This window comes from Lithobates pipiens, unplaced genomic scaffold (genome assembly GCF_037356315.1).
Source record: "Lithobates pipiens isolate NorthernLeopardFrog02 unplaced genomic scaffold, aLitPip1_a1.2 Scaffold_22, whole genome shotgun sequence".
Classification (NCBI taxonomy): domain Eukaryota; kingdom Metazoa; phylum Chordata; class Amphibia; order Anura; family Ranidae; genus Lithobates; species Lithobates pipiens.
This window is the reverse complement of record NW_027507784.1, coordinates 34,590,542-34,614,548: the sequence shown is the minus strand read 5'-3', so window position 1 is coordinate 34,614,548 and position 24,007 is coordinate 34,590,542. Positions and strand designations below refer to the sequence as shown.

General features: G+C 42.6%; 1 protein-coding gene across 2 annotated transcripts in view; it reads left to right on the top strand.

The window, feature by feature from the left end:
• Positions 1 to 8,272, top strand: part of LOC143923543 (NACHT, LRR and PYD domains-containing protein 1a allele 5-like) — a 51,029-nt gene extending 42,757 nt beyond the window's left edge. For both annotated transcript variants that reach the window (XM_077447300.1, XM_077447301.1), the window contains 2 exons: positions 4,343 to 4,390; positions 6,099 to 8,272. In XM_077447300.1, coding sequence (XP_077303426.1) covers positions 4,343 to 4,390; positions 6,099 to 6,370 — 320 coding nt within the window. In that variant the 3' untranslated portion in view covers positions 6,371 to 8,272. The remainder of the gene's footprint in view (positions 1 to 4,342; positions 4,391 to 6,098) is intronic.
• Positions 8,273 to 24,007: the final 15,735 nt, after the last annotated feature.

Genomic DNA, 24,007 nt, shown 5'->3' with positions numbered 1-24,007 from the left:
GCTCTTACTGTGAAGAAAACTTTTCGTATTTGGAGATGAAATCTCTTTTCTTCTAGATGTAAAGAGTGCCCCCTTGTCCTCTGTGTTGACCGTAAAGTGAATAACTCAACACCAAGTTCACTATATGGATCCATTATATATTTGTACATGTTGATCATACCCCCCCCCCCCCCCCCCGTATTCTCCTCTTTGCAAGTTTCTCATGTTTTATGGTATGGATGTTTCTTCAGGAGAAGTGAGGAGGAGCATACAAAATCTAGAAGGGAGCATAACATTACTCAATATGTGCAAACCATAATGACAATGTAATATATGACATCAAACAACAGTAGCACATAATACATCAAATACACAGTGCTCAAAAGTGGTCCAGTAGGCTTGCCCCCAAACCAAGCGTGGCGACCAATGTAGTGGGGAGCCCAGGCATCGGTGCTAAAATCTCCCTGGTGGCAAATGCAAGTGGGATATGGATTCTGGAGAGCTTTACTGAGCATTCCTTGATTTATGGCGTTCCCCTATAGAGGATTGAGTAAATGCTCTTCTTTGGCTTCTCTCTATTTTTAACAGTTATAGGCCATAAACCTGCTCCTCAGCTGATATTGGCTCCCACATCCACCACCAGGGACATTTAATTGAGTAATGTTATTCTTCCTTTATTGCTTTTATATGCCCCTCACATCTCCTAAAGAAGCTGCCAATGCCATGAAACATGTTGAGTGCCATGCTGTGTTTTTTCATGCATTTTTAGTCTGAAGTTCAGACCTCCACCACTACCTGGAAACCCCAGCAAGGTTGGAGGGGGGGAATTACAATGTTCCTATTTTATATTTAGGAGCTTTATGAAAACTGTAGTTGGCACAAGTTAAAGTGACTTATGACTAAGTAACCCACATAAAATCCTCCAAACCACAATAAAGGTGTGTGGGCAGGCCTAAGGCACCCTAGTGGGAAACTGCATTTGCTAATGCCTATACCTTAGGCAGGAGCTGCGGTCATGAGGTAAAAGCAGGTCTCCAGACTTTAAAAGTGAGCAGCAACTTGCACAGTCAACTCCTTGTAATCCGTCGCCATACTTCCCATACTGTTAACACTACTTCGCACACAACTTCTGTTTGGAAACACCACTTCCCCAGGTGTGCAGCATTTCTGAGCCAGTACTGCTGAGCATGTACTAGTCTCTACCAGCTCAGCAATCCCATCACCTCACTTCCCATGACAAGTCCTGAATGTTACTATTGGTCACAGAAAATGCACTTTTACATAACTGCATGCTTGTGCTCCTCCCAAGTAGAGTTGGGTGAACAGATCGAGTCGAGCAAAAGTTTGGCAAGAAACATTGCCTGTTCACCCTTTCGGCGAACACCCAAATTTGGGTGCTGCACAGTGCATCGTAGTCCCTGATTGGGCAAAGCTTTGCGCACTCAGGGCACATTGAATAGTTGGTTGTTAAGGAGCTGGCCGGGACACTGGCCGTGGCATCCTTAACCAGTTCCATATTGGGCCTATTCTGGCACTCCTCTCCTACATGTTAAAATCGTAATTTTTTTGCTAGAAAATTACCCAGAACCCCACAAACATTATATATGTTTTTAGCAGAGACCCTAGGGAATAAAATGGCAGTCATTGCAACTACTTATGTAACAAAGTATTTGTGCAGCAATTTTTCCAACGCATTTTTTGGGGAAAATAAACTGTTTCCTGAATTAAAAAAAACCCAAAAACAATAAAGTTAGCCCAATTTTTTTGTATAACGTGATAAGATGATGTTACGCCGAGTAAATAGATACATTACATGCCACGCTTTAAAATTGCACACAGTCGTGGAATTGCGCCAAACTTCGGTACTTAAAGATCTCCATAGGCGACGCTTTAAAATTTTAGTTTAGAGTTAGAGAGGGGGTCTTGGGCTAGACTTGTTGCTTTCACTCTTACATTAGCAGCGAAACCTCACATGTGTGGTTTGAACGCCGTTTACATACATAGGCATTATGTAGGTATGCGTTCACTTCTGCGTGCGAGCATGCGGGGATGGGGGCGCTTGAAAAAAAAATTTTTGTTTTATTTATTTTTTGTACACTTTCCCTTTAAAAAACATTTTTGATCACTTTTATTTTATTACAAATAATGTAAACATCCCTTGTAATAGGAATAGGGCAGGGCAGGTCCTCTTTATGGAGAGATGGGGGGGTCTCTCTGCTGGTGACTCCCTGACTCCCTGCACCATAAAAACAATCATAGCGTCTGTTCAGCTTGATTAAAAGTTTACCATAGAGAATATCGAAGGACCAAATGGTCCCTAGCAGTCTGTATGACCTTCGGAGGCATGTGCGTGACATTATCACATCATGTCTGATAAAAAAAACAAGATAACAGATTTAAAAAAAATTATCTCTGCCTTTTCAGCCGAGTACACAGCAGTGTTTACATCTGCCGGGCCGGACATGATGTGATAACGTCACGCACATGCCTCCGAAGGTCATAGAGACTGCCAGGGACCATCTGGTCCTCGATATTCTCTATGGTAAACTTTTTAATCAAGCTGAACAGACAGCCACTATGATTGTTTTTTACGGTGCAGGAAATCACCAGCAGAAAAGAATGATATCTGAATGATGCCTGCAGCTGCACCCTTCATTCAGATATCTCCACTCAAAGCCCAGGACGTCATATGACGGCCTTGGGCAGGAAGTGGTTAACAACGGATGAGTCATCAGCAGTCAACAGTCTTCCCTGCTGACAGCTGAACGAAAGAAAAAAAATTGCTAGGCATAGAAAAAAAGGGGGAAAAAACATTGTGGGGGCCCCCCCAATTCCAACCAGGCCCTTCTGAACCATACCAGGCCACATGCCCTCAACATACGGGGTGCTTTGGGGCGGGGGGGCTTTAACAAACACACACATTGAACAATAATATTGTTATCTGCTTCCTCCCTTCTCTGGTGCCACATTTGGCACCTTTCAGGGGGGGAGGGGGAACGGGTACCTGTTTTTTGACAGGTACCCTTCCCCACTTCCGGGAGACTGCACCACGGCACCGTCCCTCGGAAGTTCGGCCCCCTCCTCATTCCACCGGGCCAGTTAGAAAGTGCAGCACACTTTGCACATGTGCAGTAGGGTACCAGCTGTGAAGCCAAAAGGCTTTACTGCCTGTTTCCCTTACCATGAACGACGGGGGCAGCAACCGAGAGCCGATCAAAAAATCGGCTGGGGTGCCGACATCACGGGAACCCTGGACAGGTAAATGTCCTGATATTAAAAGTCAGCAGCTACAGTATTTGTAGCTGCTGACTTTTACATTTTTTGGTTGGGGGGGCAGAACTTCTCTTTAACAATCATGACTCATCTGCTGTCAGCGGGATTTCCCACTGACAGCAGAATTTGAAAAAATTGCAGACATTAAATTAAAAAAAAAAAAAACAGCATGGGGGTCCCCCCCATCCAGACCAGATTTTAAGGGGAACCTTGCGACATTTTTTTTTTTAATGCCGTGGGGTCCTCCCTAAAATCCATACCAGACCATTAGCCAAGAATGCAGTCCTGCAGGTCAGGAAAGCTCCCTGAACCAAACCAGGCCACATGCCTTCAACATGGGGGGGGGGGGGGGTGCTTTGGTTGCCCAAACACCTTGTCCCCTAGTTGATGGGGACAAGTGTGTCTTTCCCACAACCCTGGGCGGTGGTTGTGGAGCTCTGTGAGCAGGGAGCTGATCAGAATCTGGAAGGAAAACAAGGGGCCGCCAAATCCTAACCCCCATGTGAGTGAATATAGAGTACGCTGTACCCCTACTCACTCACAAAAAAAGTATCAAAAATACATTTAAAAGAGACAGTCCTTTATAAAAAGAAACAAAAAAAACAAAACAATGCCTCCCCCCCCCCCCCCCGAAGTAAATCCACCACCAATCACGATGAAAGCTGCCGACCCGAAAAAATCCCACTGATAGAAAGTGAGTCGTGGTTGCGAAGGGCTCCTTACAACCAACTATTCTTCACAATGAATTAGAATGGATTCAATATTTTCGATTTGAATACTTAAAATTCACTGGAAAAATGTTGAATCTGGTCCAAAACGAATAAACAAAACTAATTTAGTTACAAATGCAACGAAACAAAACTAGTAACTTGACGAAACACATATTTTTTTTTTTTTGTTCTGCATATGTTTACCTGGGATATAGTGGATAGAGCAGATCCAGCACTTAACTCGTTAGCAACTTATCTTTAATTTATCTTATTCTTTATATTAGGAATGATCCCTGTTGTTCCTGTATATGTGAACATGTCATAGTTGATAGGAAGCTGTAAAAAAAGTGCCTGATAATAATGGAACTTTATATTTTCAGGTGATCTACAAGACCAATCAGTGATGGTGAGATCTTATAAGCAGACCGGTACGTTTCACCTTCCATTGTCACAGAAGTTGGTGTGAAAATAATTTATAGAAAAACAGAAGATTAACACCAGAAAAAGTTCAAGTGGTCCAATTTGTCTGCTTTTTTTCTGGGGGAGCGATGTTGTTTTTTTTTGTTTTACTTTTTTTCTGTGGAGAGATCTACATGTGTACCAAGCATGTTTAAATCTACTTGCTGTTGACTCACTATGCCCTTGTACACACGGTCGGACATTTCCACAACCAAATCCGTCAGATTTTGTCTGTCGGATTCTGTTCGTCGGATCTTGTCCGAAACTGTTGCATACACACGGTCGGACAAAGTTGTCGAAAAATCCGATCTTTCAGAACGTGATGACGTTATTTCATTACGATGGGACTACGTTCAGGCTAGTAGCCAATAGCTTTGATGTAGGAATTTGATCTGAGCATGCGTGGCACTTTGTCCGATCAAAATTCTCCACACATAATTGGAGTATGTCCTATCGGACCAGTTGGTCGGAAAATATTTCCAATATGTTGTAAAATTTGGTCCGACGGATATTCCGATGGAAACAGTCCAATGCATACCACACACAGTCGGAATATCCGACAACACGGTCCGATAGGACACATTCCGACAGATTCTCTGACCGTGTGTACAAAGGCTAACTCTACTGGAAGTCTGTTCCAAGCATCGACTGCTTTTTTGGTAAAATAATACTTTCTAAGATTCGTTTTGAAATTTTCTCCTGCTAGTCTGAGGTCATGTCCCTGTGCTCTTGATATTTAAATGGGGAGGAAGGAGTACCCAGTGTCCAAATTGATAACACACTTGGACCCCTTTCACACTGGAGGTGTTTTTAAAGTGCTTTAGTGCTAAAAATAGCGCCTGAAAAAAGCCTCAGCTGCAGTCGCATCTTTGAGGCCAGTGAGCCAATGAGGAGAGAGCAGGGGCCGGGCCGAGCCATTTCTGTGTGCAAATGGACACATAGAGCAGTGGCTCAGGAGTGAGCCTACTTGGGTGCTGGCGCTACCTTAGCAAGTGGCTTGCTATGGGAGAGAATTTGGCAGGAGGGGGCCAGGAGTGCTGCCGGGGGACCTGAGAAGAGGAGGATCAGGGCTGCTCTGTACAAAACTACTTCACAGGGCAGGTAAGTATAATATGTTTGTTACTTAAAAATACATCTACCTTTATAAACACTTTAAAGTGGACCATCCATTAAAATTCACAGTTTAGATGAACAAACAGGGCATGTGTTCATATTACCAAATCACATTATATTAAAGCGGACCTTCAGTTATTTTTTCAACTTTCCATCTATTAAATCTTTTTCTTTTGTTGTTTTAACTTTGGATAGTAAAACATTTTTTTTCTGCCAGAAAATACCTTATACAGCCCACTTCCTGTTTCTTGTCTGGTTATAAGCCTAGGCTTATGACATCATGCAACGCTCTCTCTCTCACTCTCGTGAGAGTTTGCCAGGAAGGGAGGGGGGATGAGTTGTAAGAGGACCAATGAAAGCTGCAGAGCTGGGGGTGTGTGTCTGTGTAAGAGATAAGAGTCCAGCAATGCAATAACTTGGCAAAGTCGACACTGTATTCATGCAAGTTGCAGACAGTCATCGGTCTCCTGATTTATTGATTTATAGGACGTCCCCATTGCTGAAAACCTGCACGGCATTAAAAATAAAAGGTGATTTATTTCATATAAATCTTTTTATACACAGATGAGTCTCAGCAACATTTTGTGATGAAGCATAGAATGGAACTGATAGAAAAAATACATCCTATTGGGCCGGTCATAGATGACCTGTTAAAGAAAGAATATCTATCCACTGAACAAATGAATACTGTGCTCAGCAAACCAACACCGGAGGACAAGATGAGAGCACTATATGATTACGTGAGGGGCTGGGGAGAAAAAGACAAGGAGGAATTCCGTGAAGTCCTCAAGAAACGCCATCCCAAGATCATCAGGGATCTGGAGAATAAAAGCTAATCAAATGGCATGATATGTGGTCTTTTGTCTCTCTACTTCTACTTGTGAACCCTCTAATCTGTGGTGAACATTGGGCTATCTAGACTGCATGTTACTTACTTTTTATCTTCAATTCTTCAATTCATATTCTTCACACAGTTTATGATTATATGTGTTATAAACAGATATGAGGAGATTTTCTTGTAGCAGATCTTGCACTCAAATGTGAGGTCTACTTACTACATACTCGCCTGTCTCTCCATGCCAAAATCCTTCAATTCCTTTTAAAACAAAGTTCTAAAAAATATACATACATAAATATAATTTACACCAAGCAAGGCAAAAGTGGAGCCACCCTTCTTCTACCGAGAGCCCGACGATCGCAAATGTTATGGAAAAATACTGTTCTCTGCTCTTCTCCTGAGATTTTGAAAACTCAGTGTCCCCAAGATCCTGCCAGAAAGGTTGGGATGTAATTTCCTTTTTTAAGTTGTGTGTAAGCTATATTTTCATATTTTTTCCATGTTTTTTTTTTTTAAGTGGATTGCAGCATTTAATTGGAGGGGGGATAGATTGGGATGGTGGGAGAGTTATGCCGTATACACACGACCAGACTTTTCGACAGCAAAGTTCAGACGGAACAAATCCGTTGGACAATTTGATTGTGTGTGGGCTTCATCGAACCTTTTCTGTCAAAATCTGCCGGACTTTAGAAATAGAACGTGTTTCAAATCTTTTCGCCGGAAACCAGTTCCTATCGAGAAAACAGCTTGTTTGTATGCAGGTCTGACGGACCAACAATGACGCAAGGGCAGCTATTGGCTACTGGCTATTGAACTTTCTTTTTCTAGTCCCGTTGTACACCATCACGTTAAACGATCAGACTTTGGTGTGATCATGTGTAGGCAAGTCTGTTTCAGTGAAACTTTGTCGGAACTTCGTCGAAAATTCAGTCGAAAAGTCTTTCAGAGTTCATTCCGACGGAAAGTCCGGTCGTGTGTACGAGGCATTAGAATCTTTGTTAACTTTTGTTGCTGCCTGTCTTCCTTCTTACTTACTAAGGCCAAATAGGAAATGAGAGGATATCTCTACATTTCCTGTCTATTCTGCATATCTCAGGCAAATCGGGAAGCAAGGGGAGATCCCCTAACTTCTTGACTTATACACAGGAACGGAGGGGTATTACCCTAATGAAGACATAAGAAGCAATAAAAATACATTTTGTAGTAGAGTTAAGAATGTTAGACGGCAATGAATCCCTAATGGATGCTGCAATGTCCACGTAAGGGAGATTTCTCCTCATTTCCAGTTGAGTTGATTGACATCAGACAGAACAGGATGGCAGCATTTAGAACCTGTCGAAAACCAGCTAACATGCCAAAAGTGAACCCTCAATCATCTTCTGAAAAAAAAGGAAAAATACAGAAATCAGACATAGCTCCATCAACGTGTAGGTCTACTTTCTTAAGCTGACAGAGAAAGGGGACCGAAACACTGGTGGAGCTATATGGGTTTTTGTTGGCACTTTAACTTTTTCATCTATGACCTCAGTAGAGGATTGAGGAATTACTTACAGAGTCCCAGATGTTTATTATGACATCACCATTGGCCGTTCACACTTCAGCAAGGCATTAAAGGAACAGGTGCCGGATAGATTTTTCGCTATAAAAACTGACAGGGTTCTAATCTTTCCCCAGTCTACCTCAGTGTATCAGTGTAGGGCAGTGATGGTGAACCGTGGTACCCCAGATGTTTTAGAACTATATTTCCCATGATGCTCATGCACTCTGCAGTGTAGTTGAGCATCATGGGAAATGTAGTTCCAAAACATTTGGAATGTCAAGGTTTGCCATTACTGGTGTAGGGGAACGCTTTTCTACCAAAATGGTGAGAATATGCATTTTTTTTACACTTCTGCTTATTTTATACTATACTATATATATATATATATATATATATATATATATATATAATTTTTGTAATATCCCTATGGTATGGACAGTACTCAATTTTCTCTGTAATATTCCTAAAATTCTTTATGACTTATATTCATGACAATAATTAGTTAATATTTTGTATTGCAATCGCAAAAATATTTTCATCTACACCATTTGTTTTTAAGAATAAAATTAAATTTGCAAAATGCTACCCTTTCTTGCTTTCAAATATACACAATTATCAAAGAGATAAGTTAATGACAAAAGTAAAACAATGTTTAACACCTGAATCCAGTTTTGCAACTTTGCCATGTGTTAGTAAAATTGTAGACTGCTTAGTATAACTGCTTAGTGTATCCAGGTGAATTATACCTCCGTAGCACCCTCCTAGTTAGGCAGCTAGGTAAATTTAGTTTTTGGCTGCTTCTATAATCACAGGAGCAGTGGTTGTTTAGTCTGGTCTGTTCATGGCTTCAGAGGATGGGAGTTTGATTCTTTCCCCCTGCCTGTAGAAGAAGTTTCCATAGCTTAGGGAGGTAGAATTGAAATGATCAGCCTGTATATTGATCAGGGCCTAGCCAATGCCTGGGAAGGGTGGCTGGGATGCTGTTAAATAGCCTGGAGCCCTAAGAAGATTGTATTTTTCTTTCCTGAGGGAATAGATTGGTATGCTGAGAGGAAGGGAGCTGCTTTCCCCTGAAGCCCATTTGGACTGGATGCTGGACTACTCTACAAGAGGCTGCACCTAGGGATGGATTTATTCCAGAATTCTGTGAGTAGAGCCACCTTTACCTGTGCTAAAGAAAGTTCAAGGTTCCCAGCTGTGAACTTGAAGACTGTTCCAGTCTGCCTTTACCTTTGCTAAAGCTACGTCATGGACCCCAGCCGTGAATCTGTAGAATGTTCCAGCCTGCTTTTATCTATACTGAAGCTCATTCATGGTCCCCAGCTGTGACCCTGTAGACTGTTCTAGTCTGCCTTTACCTGTGCTAAAGCTACGTCATGGACCCCAGCCACGAACCTGTAGAATGTTCCAGTCTGCCTTCACCTATGCTGACGTTCATTCATGGTCCCCAGCTCTGACTCTGCAGACTGTTCCAGTCTGCCTTTACCTGTGCTAAAGCTATGTCATGGACCCCAGCCATGAACCTGCAGAATGTTCCTGTCTGCCTTTACCTATGCTGAAGTTCATGGTCCTCAGCCATGAACCTGTAGACTGTTCCAATGTATCTGCATTACGCTACTGTTACACTGAGTGAGAAGTGTCCTCTGCTAGCAAAATCTCCTGTTTTGGGGTATCTCAGAGCACCCAAAACCACATCCTGTTACCAGTTCTACAACCAAATAAACTTCAAAAAGTCACCTAGACTGTTCAATGAGCAAACAATAGTTTTCTGTGCCTCATGTTCAGACCAGGATGCAGTGTTCCATTGCATTCCAGAGTGGTGTGATATAATGCAACATGTGTGAATTATATTGCATCGCTCTGTCACCACACAGCATGCTACTGTGCAGTGACATGAATGAAGTGCCACATTGTACACTTCAAATAAAGCTCATTAAAAGTGCATCACACTGTCTTCCGCTGCATGGTTCTGCAGCCCAAATCGCTGGGCTGCAGATCATTGTAAATGGGCCCTTAGGATGAGCTTCAAGTTTGGGTTGTGCATGGGTTCACAGCAAATTCAACACATTTGCAATTCACGGTCATGGCAAACAAATGGGGCCATTTGTCGCCAGAACAACCAGGTGCCAATAATGCCCTTCCTGTCCTCTGAACTTAGCTCAGGTGGCTTATAAGTGGATCGGTTGGGATGGAATGCCTTAAGATGGCTGTCGACCAAACCCTGAAGATGACGCCCAATGGGTGAAGATGGACTAGACTTTAAGGTAGTCTGTCTTTCAAAATGGCATCTATCTAAGATGGAGAATGTGTTTCCTGTGATGTCTGAAGGTGGATGATGTCTTTAAGATGGAAGATGTGTGTGTGATGATCTACATCATACACACTATGTGTCTCCATGAGTTTGCTTATTTATCTACCAAAACCAATCTACAGTAATTTAAGGATCCCCCAGAGAGTGTAGGTGGTACTATTTACTCATTTCTCATTGGTGGATCAAACTAAATAAGAAAAAATTGCCCATAAGTGCATAGTGACAGATGGAAAGATAATTCATTGAAGCAATATCCAATGAAATGTGATTGTTTAGATAAATATCCACCTGGTGCACCTCCACCATGATAATAAACAGGATGTGAGCTTACCAGATCCATGTTAAAGGAGTCTAGACAAGCATTGAAATAATGATCCAGCATTCAAAGTGAATCCCTCAGTAGTTAAACCTGAAAGGAAGATAACATGGCTGGCCAAACAATCCCCCTTGGAATGAGGTTTGGTAGAATGATGGTCATATTGATAACATATGGAATTTGTTTAACAGAGACAGCTGCGTTCTCCTTGCCTTGGACACTATATAATGGCATGGAGGTGGACATAGACTCCATGTCCCAGATGATGTCACATATGACGAAACATGTAGGACATAGCCAGGGCTTTTTTTCAGGGGGAAAGCAGTTCCAGCACCTCCAGCACTGACTGTATGTAATGGCAAAAAAAGCTGGGATGTGCTGCCGGGTCTATTGATTGAGGGATCTATTCTGTTTGAAGGGGATCTATTTTTGCAGGGGGGTCTATTGTTGCTGAGGAGGTCTAATGTTGCTGGTGGGAAACATTGGAAAGGGGGAGTTCCTGCACCTATTCTCTGAGAAAAAAAAGCCCTGGACATAGCCTATGTCTGAACTAACCACGGCAATTGAACTTGTATAAAAGTCGTTTTTATCCTGGGAACTACCATTTTAACCGCTGACTAGTCACTGGTTTGCATCTGAGGAACACCATGGGATGTTCACATGTGCCTTGCAATCATTCTCAGGAGAAGCAGAATGGCGGTGTCAGGTACTCACCAAAGCCGAAGTGCTGAGAGTGGCTTCCCTTGCAGCTGGGTGCACAGTACCCCTGAGGGTGGAACAGTGGGTACAGGGCACGGAGAGGCACGGGTTGCCAGCAGGTGACTAGTATGCAGCAGGTCTTCTTGAAGGAAGAGATGCCCCTGCAGAAGATCTTGGAACTGGTAGAAGTAAACGCCTGTCAGGGGTTCTAACACCTGGAGTGAAGGCCGAGGGTCAAACACAGGTAACAGTCCGTGAGATAAAGGATATTCCAGAGGCAGGCCGAGGGTCAAGCACAGGTAACAGTCCGTGAGCCAGCAAGGCTAAGTGCAGAAAGTCTGTTTAACAAGCCAGGGGTCAGATCAGGAGAGAATCAGAGTAGTCTTCAAGCAATCCGGGTCACAACATGAAATGGTCAACAGGAACAGTAAACAGGAAACAGGAACACAGGTGAGCTGAGGAGACAAACCAGCACAGACACATAGCAAATGGTTGCCTTTTATAGGCCTGCCAGAGTGATCAGGTGATGAGCAAACCCGCCGTATCGTGCACCCGTGTGCGCCTCTGCGCTGGTCTACCACGCAGGCGCACAGGGAAGCACCGACGTTGAAGTCTGTTGATCTTCTGACAGGCGGTCTGCCTATGTAAACAAGGCAGACTGCTGTTCTGTGGGAGGGGAAGATGGAGATCTTGTGTTTCTGCTAAGCAAGAACACAGATCTCTGTTTCCCCCAGTCAAAGCAATGAATGTAATGTTGAAGCTTTATTGACAAAAACAGGGTGGAGTGAAACTATTTGCAAAAACGATAGGAATAAGTCCATGCTCATGCACACCAGCGATGTGGCCTGTAGGGGATGTAGGTTTAGTCCACCAACATGTGCTACAGGGATAATGGCTGGCTTCCTCTCCCTCAGAAGGAGTGCTCCCAGGATGCACCTGTTTCATTTTCTCAGAATAAGGGATGACAGGAGCTCTTATTAAATCTGAAGTCTTTAGATTCTGTAAAACAGTAAATTTATTCTAGGCTCCTTCTAGTGGCCATATTTATTATTGTAGCGAGAATAAACATAATGAATTTCCCTGCTGAAGGCAGTACACTCTTGGGAAAACACTTCCATGTAGGTTCCAGTTAACCCTGTCAAAGGTCTTCTCAGCATCAGTAGAAAGCAAGATTGTTATTGCACTATGGTTGGCATATTAATAAGAATGACAAATCACTTTGATTGCATTATGTCTAGTTTCTCTCTTGGGTACAATAATTGTTCAAAAGACTGCAAGGGGGGCAAAGCGGGCTGTCTGTCCTTCTCCTGTTTGTATCCCAACCATCTGCCCGCCTCCCGTGACGTCACATCTGCCCTGCAGTCCATGGTGGTTCTTCATGCTTCCTGGTGACTACCGGACGCAATACAGACATTCCACATCTTCTACATCCTCTGGGCACAGTGCAATGTTGGTAGGACAGATCAAAGCAGCTCCTTTTACTCACCAGATGAGCATGTTATACACTTTATCTTGTGAGTGTTTCTAAGCCTACTATTAATCTGTTTTCTACTATTATTGCACTCAGGTGGCGCTTCCTGCTTTCTTGTCTTTACTTATGCCCCACAGAGTTAGCTAATCTCTGAGGACAGCTGCCGCTACAAGATAAGTACTGGATTTATGGACTTATCACATTGATCCATTTAAGGACTATACATTTTTTCTGGTTCCCATATGTGTCCACCTACATGGTTTTGAGTTTTTGAGTGTTCATGATAAGAGTGTTTGTGCCAGCAACTGTTGTTTTCTCTGTAAGCTGACCTTTAGTGCAGCTGGTGGCCCTAACTCCTAACTGTCACTGACAGGTCAGGTCTCTAATTATGATTAAGATTCGCCCGACTTGATGACATCTATAAGCTCCACCCACCTAACATTTATTGTCCCTTTGGACTTTCTCAATAGTAGGACGGGCCTTGGCCAGATCAAGTCTTTATCTCTGAGTGGCATTAAATTGTTATTGAAATAGAGCATGTACAGTGCCTTGAAAAAGTATTTACACCCCTTGAAATTTTCCACATTTTGTCATGTTACAACCAAAAACGGAAATGTATTTTATTGGGATTTTATGTGATAGACCAACACAAAGTGGCACATAATTGTGAATTTGAAGGAAAATGATAAATGGTTTTCCTAATAAATATGTGAAAAGTGTGACGTGCATTTGTATTTAGCCCCCTTGAATCAATACTTTATAGAACTGCCCTTCACTGCAATTACAGCTGCAAGTCTTTTTGGGGATGTCTCTACCAGCTTTGCACATCTACAGAGTGACATTTTTGCCCATTTATCTCTGCAATTAGGGCCATTCTAACACATGAATATGCTTTGATCTAAACCATTCCATTGTAGCTCTGGCTGTATGTTTAGGGTCGTTGTCCTGCTGGAAGGTGAACCTCTGCCCCGGTCTCAAGTCTTTTGCAGACTCTTTTAAGGAAAGTAGTAAGAATGAGAATTCCCCCTGATGAAGATACGATTACCCTGTATCGAGCATGTGTAGGGGAGGGGCCAGGACGCCACAACAGGCAGTCTATCTGCCTAGGAGGAAACATACACCACTCCAAAACCAGCTGCTGTAATATTTCATGCCATACACAGAGTGGTGCACTAATGCACCTGGTACATGTGTGTACCCCACTGGGGCATTGTTCTTATCTGTTTAATAAAACATTTAACGCGATATCACACTATTGAGGCTTTTTATTTCCCATTATTCCCGAGTGCGTGGGGAGTTCTGGATCCTGTTACCATTATAGAGCCCAGGGATGGTTCCCAAGCGTGTATTGACTGAGCGTAATTGCTAAGTCACACGCTCCAAGGTGAGAATTTAATACCTAGGGGGTCACTGGAATAATTGCACCAATGCATGATCTGCAAAACCTGTCAATCATCTTTAGACGCATGGATCTATAAGCATGTCAGCAGTGCTGTTACTGGATACCATGCATATGCACTTTTTTCAACAAGACTGTCACAGTATTGTTTTATAAAAACACTTGTTTTGGAACAATAGCACTTTTTGCTATTTAAAGTGGGATTAGTGTTGCTCCCCATATACCACCAGACACATATCTGTGTTACAAAGCACTTGGATGCATTTGAGCACTTTAATATTAATGTTTTAATTGACATATTTATTGTTTTTATTTTGTTCATATCACATCTATGTCACATATGTCACTTACGTCACATTAACACTACACGTTTGTTTTAATCTTCAGAACGCATTTATTGTGTGATTTTTTAAAGCGCAGCGTATAATTTTAGACATGTGCAGAGTAAAATATTTTGTTTCGGAATTTCGTTTTCGTCCGAAAAATTCATTTATTTAGTTACTCCCGAAATTCGTTTTTATTTATTTCGTTTTTCGTTCAAAAATTGCATTCGTCCGAAAATCCACATTAATTATGGTCAAATCTGTCTTTGAAGCCTTATGGTGTCTGTCGAATGTATAAAGGAGATTCGATGGAGCTAGTATATAGCATACTTCGTGTGAACTTTAGAACCCTATTAAAGTCTATGGGACTCCAACGTTCACAATCTAAAGTGCTAATTTTAAAGGTTAATTTGCAAGTTACTGTCCTAAAAAGTGTTTGGGGACCGGGGTCCTGCCCCAGGGGACATGTATCAATGCAAAAAAAGTTTTAAAAACAGCAGTTTTTTCGGGAGCAGTGATTTTAATAATGATTAAAGTGAAACAATAAAAGTGTAATATTCCTTTAAATTTCGTAGCTGGGGGGTGTGTATAGTATGCCTGTGAAGGGGCGCATGTTTCTGTCCCTGCACAAAGTGTCATTTATGCAGGAAAAAAAGTCCTTTAAAATCGCTCGCAGCTATTATGAATTGTCGGCTCCGTAATACAGAGAACACTCATTGAAAGTCATTGATAAAATAAATAAATAAATAAATAAATAAATAAATAAAAAGCGTGGGGGTCCCCCAAATTCAATTACCAGGCCCTTCAGGTCTGGTTTGGATATTAAGGGGAACCCTGCATGAAATTTAAAAAAAAATTGACGTGGGGTTCCCCCTAAATATCCATACCAGGCCCTTCAGGTCTGGTATGGATATTAAGGGGAACCCCGCGTCAAATTTAAAAAAAAGATTGACGTGGGGATCCCCCTAAAAATCCATACCAGGCCCTTTATCCGAGCACGCAACCTGGCAGGCCGCAGGAAAAGAGGGGGGACGAGAGAGTGGCCCCCTCCCTCCTGAACCGTACCAGGCCACATGCCCTCAACATTGGGAGGATGCTTTGGGGGTCTGTGACCCCTCAAAGCACCTTGTCCCCATGTTGATGTGGAGAAGGGCCTCATCCCCACAACCCTGGCCGGTGGTTGTGGGGGTCTGCGGGCGGGGGGCTTATCAGAATCTGGAAGCCCCCTTTAACAAGGGGATCCCCAGATCTCGCCCCCCCCCCCCGTTTGAAATGGTAAGGGGTACCCCTACCATTTCACAAAGAAAGTGTAAAAAAAATTGTTAAATAAGACAAACACACTTTTGAAAAATTCCTTTATTAAAAATAAAAAAAAAGATTCCAGCGGTGGTAATCCACTCTTGCTATCTAGCGACGGATGATATCTCTCCAGCGATGGTTGATCTGATCCAGCGCAGCGAATCCATCCATCTTCTGTCTTCACGGAGGAGACACTGCGGGGATCCCGGCGGCCTGACGTTTGTTATATGGGGAGGGCGGGGTAACCCGTCACCTGACCCCGCCCCCCTCTGACGCAAGGGGAAACCTGGGGTTCCCCGTGACGTATGGGTGACCCCGCCCCCCTCTGATGTAACACAGGCAGGTTTCTGTTACAACAGAGGGGGGCGGGGTCACCCATACGTCACGGGGAACCCCGGGTTTCCCCTTGCGTCAGAGGGGGTGGGGTCAGGTGACGGGTGGCCCCACCCTCCGCATATAACAAACGTCAGGCCACTGGGATCCCCGCAGTGTCTCCTCCATGGAGACAGAAGATGGATGGATTCGCTGCGGTGGATCAGATCAACCATCGCTGGAGAGATATCATCCGTCGCTGGATAGCAAGAGTGGATTACCACCGCTGGAATCTTTTTTTTATTTTTAATAAAGGAATTTTTCAAAAGTGTGTTTGTCTTATTTAACAATTTTTTTTACACTTTCTTTGTGAAATGGTAGGGGTACCCCTTACCATTTCAAACGGGGGGGGCGGGATCTGGGGGTCCCCTTGTTAAAGGGGGCTTCCAGATTCTGATAAGCCCCCCGCCCGCAGACCCCCACAACCACCGGCCAGGGTTGTGGGGATGAGGCCATTCTCCACATCAACATGGGGACAAGGTGCTTTAAGGGGTCACAGACCCCCAAAGCATCCTCCCAATGTTGAGGGCATGTGGCCTGGTACGGTTCAGGAGGGAGGGGGGCCGCTCTCTCGTCCCCCCTCTTTTCCTGCGGCCTGCCAGGTTGCGTGCTCGGATAAAGGGTCTGGTATGGATATTTAGGGGGAACCCCACGTAAATGTTTTTTTTAATTTGATGCAGGGTTCCCTTTAATATCCAAACCAGACCTGAAGGGCCTGGTAATTGAATTTGGGGGACCCCCTGGCTTTTTTTAATTAATTAATTTATTTTATCAATGACTTTCGATGAGTGTTCTCTGTATTACGGAGCCGACAATTGATAATAGCTGCGAGCGATTTTAAAGGACTTTTTTACCTGCATAAATGACACTTTGTGCAGGGACAGTTCTAAGCACCAGAAACATGCGCCCCTTCACAGGCATACTATACACACCCCCCAGCTACGAAATTTAAAGGAATATTACACTTTTATTGTTTCACTTTAATCATTATTAAAATCACTGCTTCCGAAAAAACTGCCGTTTTTAAAACTTTTTTTTGCATTGATACATGTCCCCTGGGGCAGGACCCGGGTCCCCAAACACTTTTTAGAACAGTAACTTGCAGAATCTTTTCTCTCTGTCAAATCTTTTTTTCTCTGTCAAATATTTTCTCTATATAATCTTGGACTAATAGAGGTAAGGTTAGGCACATTCGACCACAGGTTCTATAGACACAGATTGTTATTGTCAGAGTCACGTCGAATCTCCTATTCTATATCGAACTGTTGTAACAAGGAAAATGAAAACTCGGATTCTGTGCTTTCGTTATCGTTTGTCAAAACGAAAACGAAAATACCTGAAATTCGGACGAAAACGAATGCACATGTCTATATAATTTACTATTTAGGTTTTCATCTAAGATTGCCCTGTATTTGGCTCCATCCATCTTCCCATCAACTCTGACCAGTTTCATTGTTCCTGCTGAAGAAAAGCATCTCCACCACATGATGCTGCCACCACCATGTTTCACGGTGGGGATGGTGTGTTCAGGGTGATGTGCAGTGTTAGTTTTCTGCCACACATAGCATTTTGCTTTTAGGCCTAAAAGTTCAATTTTGATCTTATCTGACCAGAGCTCCTTCTTCTACACGTTTGCTGTGTCCCGCCCATGGCTTCTCACAAACTGCAAATGGGACTTCTTATGTCTTTCTTCTTGCCACTCTTCCATAAAGGGCAGATTTGTGGAGAGCACGACTAATAGTTGTCCTGTGGACAGATTCTCCTACCTGAGCTGTGGATCTCTGCAGCTCCTCCAAATTTACCATGGACCTCTTGGCTGCTTCTCTGATGAATGCTCTCCATGCACGGCCGGTCAGTTTAGGTGGACAGCCATGTCTTGGTAGGTTTGCAGTTGTGCCATACTCTTTCCATTTTCAGATGATGGATTGAAAAGTGCTCTGTGAGATGTTCAAAGGTTGGGATATGTTTTATAGCAAAGAAATTTGAACAACAGAGTGGATCTGGGCTCAACCCCTCCTACCCCATTGAAGTATATGTACCCTGGATAAATCTTTTAAGCATCCACTAGGTATACAGAGAGATAAATGGGGACAGCTATATGGAAGAAAGGTGCGACTAATCTCATTCACATATAAAAACTTGATCTTTATTGTATAAACACTAAAAACTCCACATGAAAAAAAACAAATCACAAAACATATAAAAATTGTATTTCCAGCTAACCTGCTCCTGCTCTTTCCTGTACTGGTATCTTAATGTGAATATTCACCTTTACAGAAAATCTGTAAAGTGAAGTTACACAGGACCCCCTCCTCACCCCCCCCCCCCCCCAGTCCCACTGACCTGGAGCTTGGCGATCTCCCACTATTAGCCCTGGTATAGCCACATCACCGGTGTGGGGCTTAGAAATCCCAGCGCCTTTTTCTCCTCTTCTCCAGTGCTGACAGGACCGTCTAAGCAGGTTCTGATTGGTCGGTACTGATGTGACGGTGCCGACCAAATAGAATGCTCCTAAACGTACCACCTGACGAGGTACATTTTGGAGATTAAACCAAGGGGATTTCAAAGCCCCAGACCGGTGATGCAGCTATACCAGGGCTCATAGCAGGAGATCGACATGCTGGGGGGGGGGGGGGGGCGGGGAGATGAAGAGGGGGTCCTGTGCAAGCTCACCTTACAGATTTTTCTATAAAGATGAACTTACACCTTAATGTCTCCATAAATTCAAAAATGGTGTGTATGTATAACTGTGCAGTACTAATTTAAATATTTGAGTATATATCACACAAAAATATAAAGGGGGCCACCCAGCTTGTATTTATCAAACGTTTTGAGGATTCTATTGGTTTGACCATCATGTGCTCATGTAATCACCTAGTGTTCAAAAGACAGACTTGCTCTGGGGCTGAACTCCTGCTTTAAATCAGGAGAATGTGGCAATCAAACATGACAGCTTGGTAGCAATCATTCCATCAGCTGTGGTCTAGATATGTGAATTGTATGTTGAAAATGAATAACTCAGTCACTCAGAGATATCTTTGTATATCACCTTCCTCGCACAAACTTTTTATATTGAGTAATCCAGATTTAAAGTTTATACTGCTCCCGATCCAGAGGTAATTACAAGAAGTGAGAGATTGTAGCTCATGTTGGTATGTATTATGCAGAAGTATCCATTAGGGAGGTACACTTGATGTATTGAAATATACTCTTCACAGTGCAACAAATCCCTACAGTATTCCAGCATTGGGTATATATTAGACTTTGTGCATTAGTTTGCATATGCACCCAATTATAGCAATACCCTGAATCTCATACAGCCATATACACTGTGCAGTCCTTTGAAGTGGGTTCAATAGTGCTACTCCCAGTGCAGAGGTCAGCTGTATAGCTGGTCAAGTTGGAAATTATTAGACATGTGCATTCATTTTCATCCGATTGCATTTTCGTCCGAATTTTGAGTATTTTCGTTATCGTTTTAACAAACGATAGCGAAGGGCAGAATCCGAAAACCGAAAGATCCGACATAAACAAATGCTTTATTTTCGTTTTCGTTGCAACAGTTCCATATAGATAGCAGATTCGACATGACGCTGACAATAGCGATCTGTGTCTATCGAACCTGTGGTTGAATGTGCCTAACCTTAGTTCTATTAGTTCAAGATTATTCTACATAGACAGAAAAGATTCGAAATAGAGAGAAAAGATCTGGCATAGAGAGAAAAGATTTGCCATTATAGAGACAATAGCAAAAAAGGTTGCATGTACCTAACCTAACTCTATTAGTCCAAGAATATTCGACATAGAGAGAAAATATTCGACATGAAGATTGGACGAAGGGCTTCATGCAGTTTTGCTGCTCCGTCAAATCTTCTTAGAACATTCGACAGACACCAGAAGCCTTCAATGACAGATTCGACCTTAATTATTTTGGATTTTTGGAGAATGCGTTTTTAATGAAACAAAATAAATAAAAAGCGAATTAGGGGAGTAATTAAAGTGTATTTTTTGGACGAAAACAAAATTTCGAAACAAAATATTTCAGTGTGCACATGCCTAGAAATTATCACCCTCCCTCATGGGAGCATCCACCCCACAGACACTAAAGTTGGTAAGGATTTGATTCCTATAGTGCAAAGATAATCCATAAGACTGGCATTTCAAAGACCTCGGATACCAGGGGCCATCAGAGCAGGTAGCTGGAAAAGGACAAAGGCCTGACTGGTTTTGCTGTGTCCCAGCTGCTTCAGAGGCTGCTACACATTAAAACAAACACTTCCTGTATTTAACCCTTACATTTCCAGCAAAATGTCTTAAAAAGGCGTAATTGCGCATGTGCAGTGCATCATGATGTCACGGTGTTCCCCACGCCGATGCATGATGCGCGATGACCTCGTTAGGTATCCATTATTTTGGTTAGAATCCACAAAATAATATGAAATTCACTAGAAATGCAGGGGACACCCAGAGAGCTGCAAATATATAGCTCTCTCCACTAATGGCACCAAGACAGCAAATACGCTATGTCTCAGTTTTTTGACAATTTTTCTCATTGTTGAACACTTGATGAACAGGTAGGTGTAAACTATCTGCATATTTGAATGGAGAGTCGCACACACTCTAAACCAGTGTTTCTCAACTCCAGTCCTCAAGGTGCCCCAACAGGTCATATTTTCAGGATTTCCCTCAGATGAAACGGCTGTGGTAATTACTAAAGCAGTGAAACTGATCAAATCACCTGTGCAAAATAACGGAGAGCCTGAAAACATGACCTGTTGGGGCGCCTTGAGGACTGGAGTTGAGAAACCCTGCTCTAAACCAGGGATCTAGAAAAATACGACCCTCCAGCTTTTGCGGAACAACACGTCCCATGAGGCATTGTAAAACTCTGACATACACAGACATGACTAGGCATGATGGGAATTATAGTTCCTGAACAACTGGAGGGCCATAGTTTGGAGACCCCTGCTTTAAACCATAAGCTCTATAGTGAATAGGGAAGAAAACTTCTCATTCCTCTTTTATTATATTCAATTAATTTGTTTACTCCCTCTAATCTATATAGCTGACTTTGAGGTAGAGGCAAGGGAATTGCAGAAGAGGTTTCATAATAGGTGGTACAAAGACAGATGACTTAACGCAACCTATAGACGGGCCAAAGAGACAAACAGATAGAAATGAATTGTTGGTCAAGTCACAGAAAAAAAGAAAATGGTGGCGATAAGGAAGTTCAGGTTTGCTTACAATTTGGGACAAACCAGCATGGAATTCTTAAGGAGTTGAGTATTTATCTTTGGTTTTAAAGGGTATTCTTTAATTTGATGTTTTTTGCTTTGTATAAGTAAATATGCATGCATATGGGGAAAAGTATGACACATTATACCTCTATATTTGTAGATCCCATGCACAGGACTGGCACTTTTATGTCAACTAACTCTTGTATATTGGATGATTTGATATCTCTGTGTTCTGCTCCCACCATATTCCTGCCCATGATTAGCAATATATCTTGTCAGGTAACTATATGTTTCTTATGCAACTAAAACCTGAGTTTGGGCACCCTTTAAGTGTATGTCATTTTACTTAATCATGTCCTATATTATTTAACTGGGCTGCAAAAGGCTGTACAATTTTGGAGTTGGAATCATCTAAAAATGTTAGACCAAAAGTAGCAGAGAGCTGGAGTCTGGAGGGCGACCTATTCATTGCAAATTTTCCACACTAGTTTATCCATTTTGGATATTGGCTGTTGCTGCTAAACCAGGCTCCTTCATTTTAACCTCCTGTAAACTATACACAATTCTGGTCTATATGTGTCTCCTGTGGCCACACAGCGCCCTCCTCCCTTAGCGATGTGGGTAGATGTGGGTGCGGGAGGAAGGCCAAACCGTGCCACTACACCAGCCAGCGTACCTTCGCTACCTCACTCCCAATGATGGAATGAAACCCTGCCAAAAACATAGTGCGAGTTTTGTGCGTGTCCTGCATTTAAAAAGAAAAAACTGTGCTAGACTAAAATTAATGATGATATAAAACCACACAGGCTGCAGCTCAATGCGGAATACACACATAAACAGAGAGAAAGAAAAGGGAAGAGCTGCGCCAATACACAATACGTGTGTAGATAATATTGGTACTTGAATAAACTAATAGTCCATATAGAACACCAGTCTTCCTCTAATGACACCACAGTGACTCCACACACACAAAGAGTGCCTGACCACTGTAACATAAGCCTGCTTACCAGAAGGCAAGCACAAAGGGCGTTGACCACTGGAAACACACAGGGACCGGCCTGTATAGCTGTTGCCCAATGCTTTTGTCTAAGCCCTTGTACACACGGTCGGACATTCTGATGGACAATGTCCGATAGGTACGTGTTGTCGCATAATCCGACAGTGTGTGGGCTCCCTCGGACTGTCTCCGTTGGAGTATCCGATGGACCAAGTTTTCCAGCTGGGCTATAAAATTTTCGGACAACATGATCCGATCGGACTTTGTCCGATTGTGTGTAGCGAATTCCGATCGGACAAAGTGCCACACATGCTCAGATCAAATTCCTAGACCAAAGCTATTGGCTACTAGCCTGAATGTAGTCTCGTCCTAACGAAATAACGTCATCACGTTAAGTACGATCGGATTTTCTGACAACTTTGTCCGACTGTGTGTATGCAACAGTTTCGGACAAAATCCGTCTGATAAAATCCGATGGATTTGGTTGTCGGAATGTCCAACCGTGTGTACAAGGGCTTAGAATGAGGTCTGGCTCTATATAAGGTGGTGTGTCATTACGTTGCCCGATACCCATTGAAAACATCACCTGTGACGAAACGCATCTGGGAGGGCACGTATTGACGTCATCCATTGTTTTAGAGGAGGATAGGTTCCCGTGTTTGTCAGCCGGCATTTGTTTTTATACGTGAATTTATATCTACTAACATGTAAGTGCAATACTATTTTTTAATACATTTTCGAAGACTGTATCACGCTATGTTCAGTTTTTCTTTCTCCTGAGCCCATCCTGAGCATGTCTTTTAACTCCTCCTATACAGTACCTACTGGTCAGAATGGGAACCTCCATAATCCTGGTCTACTCTCAGTTGCTATGGGAGATGGACTGTGTCAGAGAACTCACCATGTGAAGATCCATCCCCGTGTAGCAGCAGTTCACCTTCGTCCCAAGGATCATGCGCGGTGTCCCCGTCGGAGGCATGCGAGTTCCGGTACGAACGGACGCACGCCAATACGAACACGTGGACTCACTCACGCCAACCGAACGTTTGCACGTAATTACGCACGCACGGTCACTCTGCAACGCACCAGCTACATTCCAGCATTTTGTTAACGATATTTAACACAATAAAAATCAAACAGATGGTGTTGAGCTAGATATAAATAAAGAGCCTAATACTGGAAGAAAATAAAAACTAGCTATAAATCGACTAGCCTATCTTAAATAAAAATTAAAATGCCTTGTGCTAAGTTGATAATATTAAATGAGTGAGAAAAAAAAAAAAAAATAGGCTTCAGTGTAACTCCCAGAGGTCTCATAGGAAAGATAGAGGTACACTCGGATGGTGAAGTACGTTCGTAAAGTTTATTATAAAGATATATAAAAAGAGGTACTCACAAACATGCGATAAAATACAGCTTTAAAAACGAACGAGCGTTCCGCTCGTGTATGCGAACGTCACTTCCGGTATCCTCGTTCGATTTAATTTCTTTTATTTAATTTCACTAAAGACTGTATTTTACCAACTTTTTGTAATCATGCACTATGAATTGCACGTTTTAATATAAGATATTTGCACTTTATGGAATATTTTTCCCCTTTTACTTATGTTGACATATAAACACATGATTTCTGGAATTTATGCTTTATAACACACTGGATATTTTCTGTTT